General features: G+C 39.6%; 1 protein-coding gene across 2 annotated transcripts in view; it reads left to right on the top strand.

The window, feature by feature from the left end:
• Positions 1 to 12,340, top strand: part of hpo (serine/threonine-protein kinase hippo) — a 117,612-nt gene that overhangs the window by 63,251 nt on the left and 42,021 nt on the right. For both annotated transcript variants that reach the window (XM_083127263.1, XM_083127262.1), the window contains one exon: positions 5,205 to 5,385. In XM_083127263.1, coding sequence (XP_082983389.1) covers positions 5,205 to 5,385 — 181 coding nt within the window. The remainder of the gene's footprint in view (positions 1 to 5,204; positions 5,386 to 12,340) is intronic.

Raw genomic sequence — 12,340 nt, 5'->3', positions numbered from 1 at the left:
GTAAGAAAAGACAGGAACAAATGGAGAAAGAACCAAGAAAGAAGAGAAGGTACACTCCTGTTCATATAAAGTGGCACTTAGTTCAAATGATCAACCTTATAAAGTGTGCCACTTTATGTGAACAGGACTGTACAAATGGAGAAATACAACAAAGTAAGAAGAGACAGGAACAAATGGAGAAATACAACAAAGTAAGAAGAGACAGGAACAAATGGAGAAATACAACAAAGTAAGAAGAGACAGGAACAAATGGAGAAATACAACAAAGTAAGAAGAGACAGGAACAAATGGAGAAATACAACAAAGTAAGAAGAGACAGGATCAAATGGAGAAATACAACAAAGTAAGAAGAGACAGGAACAAATGGAGAAATACAACAAAGTAAGAAGGGACAGGAACAAATGGAGAAATACAACAAAGTAAGAAGAGACAGGAACAAATGGAGAAATACTACAAAGTAAGAAGAGACAGGAACAAATTGAGAAATACAACAAAGTAAGAAGAGACAGGAACAAATGGAGAAATACAACAAAGTAAGAAGAGACAGGAACAAATGGAGAAATACAACAAAGTAAGAAGAGACAGGAACAAATGGAGAAATACAACAAAGTAAGAAGAGACAGGAAAAAATGGAGAAATACAACAAAGTAAGAAGAGACAGGAACAAATGGAGAAATACAACAAAGTAAGAAGAGACAGGAACAAATGGAGAAATACAACAAAGTAAGAAGAGACAGGAACAAATGGAGAAATACAACAAAGTAAGAAGAGACAGGAACAAATGGAGAAATACAACAAAGTAAGAAGAGACAGGAACAAATGGAGAAATACAACAAAGTAAGAAGAGACAGGAACAAATGGAGAAATACAACAAAGTAAGAAGAGACAGGAACAAATTGAGAAATACAACAAAGTAAGAAGAGACAGGAACAAATGGAGAAATACAACAAAGTAAGAAGAGACAGGAACAAATGGAGAAATACAACAAAGTAAGAAGAGACAGGAACAAATGGAGAAATACAACAAAGTAAGAAGAGACAGGAACAAATGGAGAAATACAACAAAGTAAGAAGAGACAGGAACAAATGTAGAAAGAACCAAGAAAGAAGAGAAGGTACACTCCTGTTCATATAAAGTGGCACTTAGTTCAAATGATCAACCTTATAAAGTGTGCCACTTTATGTGAACAGGACTGTACAAGTGGAGAAATACAACAAAGTAAGAAGAGACAGGAACAAATGGAGAAATACAACAAAGTAAGAAGAGTCAGGAACAAATGGAGAAATACAACAAAGTAAGAAGAGACAGGAACAAATGGAGAAATACAACAAAGTAAGAAGAGACAGGATCAAATGGAGAAATACAACAAAGTAAGAAGAGACAGGAACAAATGGAGAAATACAACAAAGTAAGAAGAGACAGGAACAAATGGAGAAATACAACAAAGTAAGAAGAGACAGGAACAAATGGAGAAATACAACAAAGTAAGAAGAGACAGGAACAAATGGAGAAGTACAACAAAGTAAGAAGGGACAGGAACAAATGGAGAAATACAACAAAGTAAGAAGAGACAGGAACAAATGGAGAAATACAACAAAGTAAGAAGAGACAGGAACAAATGGAGAAATACAACAAAGTAAGAAGAGACAGGAACAAATGGAGAAATACAACAAAGTAAGAAGAGACAGGAACAAATGGAGAAATACAACAAAGTAAGAAGGGACAGGAACAAATGGAGAAATACAACAAAGTAAGAAGAGACAGGAACAAATGGAGAAATACAACAAAGTAAGAAGAGACAGGAACAAATGGAGAAATACAACAAAGTAAGAAGAGACAGGAACAAATGGAGAAATACAACAAAGTAAGAAGAGACAGGAACAAATGGAGAAATACAACAAAGTAAGAAGAGACAGGAACAAATGGAGAAATACAACAAAGTAAGAAGAGACAGGAACAAATGGAGAAATACAACAAAGTAAGAAGAGACAGGAACAAATGGAGAAATACAACAAAGTAAGAAGAGACAGGAACAAATGGAGAATTACAACAAAGTAAGAAGAGACAGGAACAAATAGAGAAATACAACAAAGTAAGAAGAGACAGGAACAAATGGAGAAATACAACAAAGTAAGAAGAGACAGGAACAAATGGAGAAAGAACCAAGAAAGAAGAGAAGGTACACTCCTGTTCATATAAAGTGGCACTTAGTTCAAATGATCAACCTTATAAAGTGTGCCACTTTATGTGAACAGGACTGTACAAATGGAGAAATACAACAAAGTAAGAAGAGACAGGAACAAATGGAGAAATACAACAAAGTAAGAAGAGTCAGGAACAAATGGAGAAATACAACAAAGTTAGAAGAGACAGGAACAAATGGAGAAATACAACAAAGTAAGAAGAGACAGGAACAAATGGAGAAATACAACAAAGTAAGAAGAGACAGGAACAAATGGAGAAATACAACAAAGTAAGAAGAGACAGGAACAAATGGAGAAATGCAACAAAGTAAGAAGAGACAGGAACAAATGGAGAAATGCAACAAAGTAAGAAGAGACAGGAACAAATAGAGAAATGCAACAAAGTAAGAACAAATAGAGAAATTCAACAAAGTAAACGAGAGACAGGAACAATGGAGAATTACAACAAAGTAAGAATAATATAATAATAATATAACCAAGTTACACAGCCCCCTTTGGTAAATAGAAATACATAGGAAACAAGCAAAGAAGATAAGTAGGAAATATACAATGTGTCTCATAAGTAATATCACAAACTGACACAGGTGAAAGTACACGATAATAGAAGCAAAAAAGTCTCAGTAAACATTGGTCCGCAAACGTGCCGATTTCGAGATATTCGCGAATGTGTGATTACAAGCCACCACTGACTTCATTGTTTGTAAACGTCGTCCTAGTTGGTAAAATGCTAATAATACAGTAAGAAAAGTCATTGGAGATCTCATTGCTAGCCTGTGTACTGATTGTATCCATCCTGTTTGATTCCAACGCCACCTCTCGGAAATGTTCTGTTTTGTAAACATGGAGCAAACCTCGGAACGCGCAAGGAGTAAAGCACTCTGTGTTTACAAAATGCATCATTGACGGCTTGTAACCACACATTCGCACACATTACCAACTAGGACGACGTTTACAAACTGAAGTCAGTGGCGGCTTGTAATCACACATTCGCGATTATCTCGAAAGCGGCACGTTTGCGGACCAATGTTTACCGAGACTTTTTTGCTTCTATTATCGTGTACTTTCACCTGTGTCAGTTTGTGATATTACTTTTGAGACACCCTGTATATAAAATGAGCAAGGGAATAATGGGGGAATAGAAGTTAACACTCCAATGTTAAGGAAAGAATAGCTTTAACAAACCAGTCTCGGAGATGTATACTTTAAGATAAAAGCGAAGGAAGTTATTGAGTGTGCAACTTTAATTGAACAGGAGTGTACAAGTGAATGATGTTCAAATGTGCTGTGCTTCTTCACGAAGGTTCTGTCAGAAGGTAGAGCAGTAAATAAAAAATCAGCAGGTGTTGCGATATTTCTTCCATTGATTTCTCTGGGGACTTGACACTGAGCCCAGATGCGAGGATGTTGACCCACAGGTTGGAGCAAGGTATACCAGACGGATAAATAGTTGCGTCCGCGGAATGTTGAGATGCGATAACACCTGGCTAGCTCTCAGGAAGGAATTCCAACAAAAGACACATGAATTTTTCTGGTTCCTTTACGTCGGTTGTTGGTATTTTATTTTGAAGAGAACTCTGCACACTCTCATCTGTCTCGATCTTGATCAGATCTAATCTCTAACAGTGATTTAGAAATAGGGTGGGTTACCGTAGATTTTATTTTACAACATTCTGCCGTTAAGACTTAACAGTCTTATCTGTTAATTCACAAAAATGGGACGCGACCGTTTTTTTGTATTTCAATATTTTATGTATGATTTTCAATTGCAGTTGAGTGCACTACAAATAAAAATTTAAAAATAAACAAAGTTACATTAACTAAGTTAAATATGTAACGGTTGTTAATATTTTCAAAAATGGAAATGGCCTTTTTTCCCACGGTAGTTAGATGGCCTCACATGTCTTGTTTTATTTTCATTGGTAAGAAGTGTATTTTTTTTCCTGCTGCTTCTCTTAATTAAAAATGTTTCATTCTTTACTATCTGTGTTCTTGTACTTGTTACTGTGTGATCTACATCAGTGATGTTTCTGGCCCAGAGGGAAAGTTCCCTGTCCTATTCCAAAAAATTCCCTTTTCAACTTTAAAATTCCCGCTTTCACAAAGAATAAGTGAAAAAAAAACGCTCATGGAAGATTACCCGAGATGTCGATCTAGGAGGGTGCAGAAACGATTTTAGGGGTGTGAAGACCAATTTAGCTTCAAATTAGGCTATTATGAACACTTTTATCGGTACGTCTCATAAAAATATCAATTGTTAAGTTAATTGCGGGTGGATAATTGTTGTACTTTTACTATGTACTTAATTTTCTTTTTAACGTTAAATTTATGAAATTTGCTTTACCTTGAGTCTTTACTATTAATTAAACTTATAGTTGAAAGTTCTTAACTAGGGTTGGACGATATCGGAAATTTGATATCGCGATATATCGTCAAGAAAATATCTTCACAGATGATAAGATATTTTTGGCATCGTGATATCTGCGATATATCGCTGACACGATGTATATCGCTAAAATATCATGACGATATATCGCTAAAATATCATGGCGATATATTGCCGACACGATATATATCGCCCCAATATCGTGACGATATATCGCCAAAATATCGTGATATCGCCTGGACGATATTTTTTCAATATCGCGATATGTCGTCTGAACGATATATCGCTCAACACTATTCTTAACACTTTTCAATACAGTTAATGAGCTGAGTTCAGATTGAAACGAAATGCTATGTTTCAGGCTCTTATAATCTATTAGAAGAGGTAAAACAGATGGAACCGTGAGTCAGAAATGAGCAATTGTATAGTACATTAATGCATGCTGTCTATTTTTCCTGTTTCTTGCACATTTTTGGATGTTCTCTTTTCTTCCTCTCTTGTGATTTTCTCAAATTCCCCGTTCCTGGGAATATTCCCTGCTGGGAACATCACTGGTCTGCACGTAGTGTTTGTTTCGTTCTTGAGGCATGCTACATGTTTAATGTTTTCTGTTGCAGTTCCTATGGCAGCGTGTACAAAGCACTGCACAAGGAGTCGGGGCAGGTGCTGGCCATCAAGCAGGTCCCCGTGGACACGGACCTCCAGGAGATCATCAAGGAGATCTCCATCATGCAGCAGTGCGACAGCCCCTACGTCGTCAAGTACTACGGGAGCTACTTCAAGAACACGGACCTCTGGGTAAGTGATGGCTTACGGAGTCAGTTAGAATAGAGAATTACACTTAGTGCCAGGGTTCTTAAAGGTCCAGGAACAGGACCGGAACCTTTTTTCTAGCACAATTTATAGTCGGTCCAAGATGCGTATTGCTTCACTGAAAACAAGGTTCCTGGACCCATTTACGCTTGCTGTTTTGTCTCCTGGACCGGAATTGAATTTATTTCAAATTCTTGGGCTTTTAACAACCCTGGTTAGCATACAGTATATATTTTTTAAGATACTATCGGATATTCTGATATCATGATATCCGAATTTTACAGATATAGGAATGTGTACATTCTCCGGACAATGTTATCGTTTATCCGCAGTGGTGTGCCCAGGATTTTAGAAAGAGGGTACTTATTCTAGTAGTGGTAGTCAGCACTCATTTTGCCTTCTTTTCCTGCTTTTGACGTTTTTTGGGGGAAGGGATACTGGGCCAAGGGGGGTGTTATGGCCCCATCAACCCTCCCTTCGGTACGCCACTATTTATCCGCATATTATTTTAGTCGTCACGTTCGTATTTATACTGTACGGATTCTCTACAAACCTTCACCCAATCTGTCTGTTTATCAGTTTTATGTATTCTCCACATATTTTTTCATATTTACTTTTTTTTATTATTTGCCTAAAACAGATCTCTGCACTACTAAGTTCAGTATGAATGCACAAAGCTTTCCACCGTAACAAAAACCTTTAATTAAATAAACGTTTATAATAATATAGGATTCTCAGTTTTGGATTCCGATACTTTATTTGTAATTATTTCAGACAGCAGTCTTACCAGAATAACATTCTGAACTTGAAAAAGTACCTGTTAATATTTGTTTACAAGCGCACGAAACGTGCCACTTCGATAGCATAGTGGTAACGTCGTCGCCTTGTAATGAAGGGTTCCCGGGTAGTGATTTATCCACCCACCCGCTAACACCCCCTACAATTTTCCACAAAGACCCGATTTGTACTGATTTTGGCTGTAAAATCCTTACACATTCCCCACAGGTGCAAAATTCTGGATAAAACCTCTGGTACCGGGATCCATACCCGATGTAGGAACATGGTGATTCGGATCCAACTTTAAACTGTAGGTCCAGTCCCGATTAGCCTATCTGCGCATCAAGTGGACTTAAAAGAAACACTGAAAGAAAAAACTCAAAACTAGGGCATGAAATGCACATTTTGGCCGCCTAAAATCCAAAGCAGAAGTTTTCAATTCTTTAAAATGTAAGGTTTTGAAAAAAAAAAAATAACAAATCCACCTAAAAACCCAAGAAGAATAGAATCACACTCCACTTTCCAGTTTTTTGTCGTTTGGAATTCTGTCTTGCTGCGAGCGAAAACAGATGAACGAACATTGACAAGAATGCCAGGGTACGCATAGGGGGTGAGCACTAGACCTTACAAAAGGACTCTTTTGGCGGAAAATGCTGTATACATAGCAGACAGAGGAACCCTTCCTAGTTCCATGTGTGTCGTATCATTCTGAGAATGTTGAACGTGTAGGGGAGGTGTGTAGGAGAATGCCTGGAACCAGACGTTCCGTGAGTTTACAGGTCGTTAATTTCCAACCTGACCTCCCCTAACGAGGTGAAATGTTAACCCCTCTTAGGGGGTTGCTTTTGAAACTAAATATTCGCCAGCGCCACCCAATTTGCAACCATCGTGGCTTTTCCATTGTTTTTGTTTCTCGGGTGTTTTCGCTTTGACTGCTTATGAAGTGTTGCCAACCGGAAGATTTATTCACTCGAAATACATATTGAAATCACCACTAGTTGCCTATCTATGTTTGGAATAAGTGCAGAACTGTATAGAAATTAAATATCGTCGTGATTAGCCAAAAGTTACAGAAATGATACTCTAAGTAACAAAAGTCAAACCAACAAATATACATATATATCTTTCTCTCAATCTTGTTTCAAGTTGTTTGCACCACTGAGCCATCTAGATTGCCGATTCTTGAAAGGTGGAGTATGAAAATAAAACTATTCATTTATGACGTATGACGTAAAGATTTCCATAAATATGCCTTAACAAGAATATCAATTTCTAATTAATAAAGTTTTTTTTCCTCATGGTGTAAGAATTAGGACTTTCGAGAAAGATTATTTATTTTATTCCAATATCATTATTATATGCGTTCATATTTTCACACATTTTTTGTCACTTCACTTTGTGAGCTCTGGGCTGTACAATGACCGATTTGTGCCAATTTTCAGATATAAATGACGTCCTATTGTCACCCAACGAAGCCTTGCTCTTAGTACATCTTTTTGTCAGTCAACAAAACCTTGCACGTAGAAAAGCTTATTGTCAATCAACAAAGCCTTGCTGAATGCCAACAAAGCATTTGTACCTAGAACAACTAACCATCCGTCAACAATGCCTAACACATAGAAAAGCTTATTGTCAGCCAACAAAGCCTTGCACGTATAAATGCTTACTGTCTTCCGACAAAGCCTTCCATCTAGAAAACCTCGTGTTAGTCAACTAGAAAAAAAAGCCTACTATCAGTCAACAATGTCAAGCACAAAGGAAACCTTACTGTCAGTCAACAACGCCTTCCACCTAGGAAAGCTAACAGTCAGTCATCAAAGACTACTTATACTTATAAAAGCTTCTTTCCACCTCTACTGACACAAGGGAAGCTAGTGTAACTTAAAATATGCTGCCACATTTAACTTAACCAGTTTTTCATAACATGACTTTCTACGTATTTCAGTAATAACGTTATAACCCTTACCAAGAAATGAAATATGCAAAATCATGAAATTCCTAGCCCCAGTCATAACTTTGGGAATTGGCCAGTTAGAAGATCAACCCAAAGCTGGCAACACTGGCCGTAGGGGGCGTTGAGGTAAATATTGGTGGCGTGACCAATTAGCCGACGTCTGACAGTGTTGTTTTTCCGATTAGCGGAACTCTTCACAATTATATATTACAAAGCGTTTCTTTTTTGCCTTTAGGGGAGTTTTCACTCACGCTTAAAAGAATTCAGGGTGCACATAAAACCCTTGTAACATGCAGGTAATGGTTTTCGTTAGCTTCCTCCACGGTCTCCTGGAACAGAGTATAGTACACCCCAGTCTTGTGTCGGCCATGTATGTTTGTGATTGTTCCTCCATCCTCATCTTCGCGATTAGCCAAAATTGACAGAAAAGCGCACCAAAATAAATCGTGGGAAATTTATGCTATTTTAAGGTTTACATAGCAACGGGATCTTGAATCGTTGCTGAGTTGAACACGGGCTTGTTATTGATCTTTTCAAAGTAACCTTCTTGTTAATTTCGGGCAGGTGACAAAACCACCGCTTGCTTTCCCAAGAAGCAGCTGTTCGCATCGAGTGCGTGTACCCGGAACTGCGTTGAGGCGCGTGCGTTGTCTAGCTGCGGTTGATGTGGCCGCTTGCGCTTGTCTTTTATGGACGTTCTGGAGACGAGACTTTGCAGTGTCTCGAACAAGGCTTATGTTTCGTCTCGCAATACATAGTGTAAACATCATATACAAATTGCGTCTTCTAAGCATATGGGGGCAGAAGCGTATATTTTAGGCTAGTTAGGCAATCTGCGAAGCCTGAAGCCTAGAAAGTAAAATACAAAAGAAAAATATATTAGAAATCGTGAATAAACTTATTCACTTCATGAGAAGTTGATGGTGATTCTGGAGTTGGCAACCTGATTTCGTTGAAGTTTGCAACCTAGCTGGGCGTTCACATGGAGGAAACATTTCCTCCTTGAAGACGCCGAGAACGAGTAAAATGGGCGTGTCTAACCGATTATACGTCTTCGCCCATCCTTTATAGCCTAGGACTAGGTGTCACAGTGCCCAAGTCTTTGGCTCGGCGTACGCCATTGCTTTGTTCTGTTTGACGTCTCGTTTCGACCGTACGAGCTAGTGAGTTGACTTTGCAATTCCATCACGTGACCTTTCGTTAAATAATCTGGTAGATGTCCCCTTGGTATGTCTGAACAAGTAGCATAGGAAAGTAAATTTGGCTTACGTAATAATTTTCTTTCTGAGAGTGAGGAGTGGTGTTATTATTTTCTTTATAACCTTTCTCCCTCTCTTCTCTCTCCCCCCTCTTTCTCTTCTTCCTCCTTTAAAAAAATCGAAAGTTGGAAACGCCAGGGAAATGGACTTACAGCAAAAGTGGTCATGGAAAAGTCAAGATAATTTTTAACATGGTTATTGCATATATTTAGAAAGTAATGTGATACAACATGTGTTGGTGAATCAAAAATAGTTTAAAATATGATGTACCGTGCAACTGATGCAATTGCTTTTGCATTTTCACTCCAGAAATGTACTTTTTAATGAGAGCCCTATTGAAGAAACCATACTTGCAGTAGTTCTCAGAGCTGCCACATGCGGCAGCTGTGCGCTCTTTAATCGGCGTTGGTACCAAAAATGATAAAAGCAGTCACGTGAATTAAGAGTCCAAGAGAGGGATTGGTCGAATTGGGGGGGAGCGATTACTTTGCCCTCTTGACGTTGCGATGATAGATGCAGGGCATTATACCTTCTGGAAAGAACCGTGCTGTGCATTTAGATAGATGTGGTGCGTAGCATGCTGGCGGGCACGGTTGTACTCAGCATCAAATAAGGATGTGCTAAATCACGAGACTTGCGTTATTGTAACAATACCGTGACTTGCACGGGATTAACTTAGACCGCTCTTACCATGCCTGGGTCTATGTGGAGCCCCAAGGCTAACAAAGCCGTGACTGCCGTTCATTAACGTCGCTTGTCTATCTCTTGAGTTAATCGCGGGCATGGATAAAAGATACGTCGCTTGTCCAAGGCACGAACGTGGGACCTCTGGTTTCGCAGCACGTGACTCGGAAGGCCCGAGATTGTAGCTCCTTCGGGAAGCTTTCAGACCGAAGCGACACGCATGACTTGAAAACGAGAATTTTCTTAATGAAAATTATTAGGAGGCTGTTGACATTTTGGGGGAGTGCTAGGGGGTGTTGGGTCCGTGGTGGTCATCCACTTGCTGGTAACAAAACCGGGAAACTGCTCTATTTATCCAGGGTTGTTAAATGTCCAAGATCCCATAAATTGTAATGGTTCTGTTGTGTTCCGTAACAGGACCGGAAACTTTTTCCTCGCACAATTTAAATTCGGTCCAAGTTGCGTATTGTTTCTTTACAATACGCAACTTGGACCGTATTTAAATTGATCCGAAAAAACAAACAAAAAGGTTCTTTACGGTCCACAGCCCATTTTCGCTTGCTGATTTTCTCTCCTGGACCGGAATGGAATTTATTTCAAATTCCTGGACCTTTAACAACCATCACGAAGAGCCTTCGATACAAACTAAATTTCCTCCCGGGTTCGATGTCCGGTGGAGGCACTTGGCACAGTGGTTCGAATCCCACTTTAAACTGTAGGTCCGGTCCCGATTAGCCTTACTGTGCATAAAGTGAACTTAAAACACCAAATCAATATACAAACTAAATTTCCTGACATTTCCAGGTATTTCCAGTAAAAATCATTCATTTGCTTAAAGACAGCATTTATGTATTTGTATCGTAAGTGGTCCAGAAGGTTGTTTTGTGCTTCCCGAAGGGATGTTGGTAACGTCGTTGCCTTGTAATCAACGTGTCCCGGGTTTGAGACGCAGTGGAGGCATATAGTTGTTCGGATCCCATTTTAAACTGTAGGTTCAGTCCCGATTAGCCTATTTGTGCATAAACTGGACTTGAAAAACAACTCGGAAGGTTGTTTAAAAATACTTTCGTATTATTCCCGGTTTTGCGGGTGCTTTGAAGTCCTCTCTGTACGCATTTTTTCAGATGTGCATTCTATGCAAATGCACAACAATGTGCGGCTTGCTTCCTTTTTATGTTGTCGCAGGCCGGAAGGCAGGAATTTGTTGCCGCCCATTGTTTGTTTTCACGTGGCGCCTGTTGAGGGTTCTGGATGAATGGCGCAAATTGTTCACACACACAGACACCCGCCGGAAGGAGGGGAGGGGCGACGCAGGGAGCTACCCCAACCCCGCCGTTCTGTCTTTGTTGGATAATTAATTAAAACGCAGCAGGCTTTTGTAGACGTACAGGGTGCCCCAAAATGTACCGACCAATTGTAAACCGAAACGGCTTCACGAGTACACACAATGTACAAGCTCTGTACAGGTAACGGCAAAGATAATAGTAAGCAAATTGTCCATCATTGTTTTATTTACAGTCGGTAACGCGTCTGACTACCATGCTCAAGGTCCCGGGTTCGATCCCCGGCCGGTTCAAATCCGGGAACTTTTCTAACGTTAGAAGCGGCCCCGGCGCCCACCCAGCGTCGAATAACATGGGTACCTGGAGAAACCTGGGGGGTAAAGGCGGTCAGGGGCGTGGTGCTGATCATATCACCCCACTCACGACCGGATCAAGAAAGTGTGGGGCGTTACCCCCACACTCCCTATACGCCTTCAAGGCGTGGTGCTAAGCACAGGGGAACACTTTACTTTTTACTTTTACTTTATAACCTCTGCTCATCATCGTTTTCACTTAAATTCATTGTTTTTGTTTATTTTACCCACTTTTGGCTAATCGGGACAATGAGGATGAGTAATATGATGGAATACGTAAAACAATCAAACCTGGCCAAGCTGTGAACCAGACAGGTCAGGCCCTGACAGGCTAGCTTCTATTTTTGGGGTAGAAAAGGGTTTGTTTTTCATTAAGCCAAATCTGGACTGTACGGGGGATGAGCATGGACTTCTCAACAACATGTTTGCAGATTTCCATTGGTTTTCTGGAAGATGTCTGGTTTTACATTATTTTGCTGAAAGGACACTCTTTTCCCGCCTTGGCGATCGTGGATATTTTCACTTACCCCCCCCCCCCCCCCAGTGTTTCACCAACATAGTCACTTGTCGCCCAAGATGGGGTTCTCTATTACACCTTAAATATTGTTCTCTAAAACGTAGGATAATTCG

Source organism: Lepisma saccharinum, chromosome 8 (assembly GCF_977018435.1).
Source record: "Lepisma saccharinum chromosome 8, izLepSacc3.1, whole genome shotgun sequence".
NCBI classification, from domain to species: Eukaryota; Metazoa; Arthropoda; class Insecta; order Zygentoma; family Lepismatidae; genus Lepisma; species Lepisma saccharinum.
This window is presented reverse-complemented; position numbering and strand designations above follow the sequence as displayed.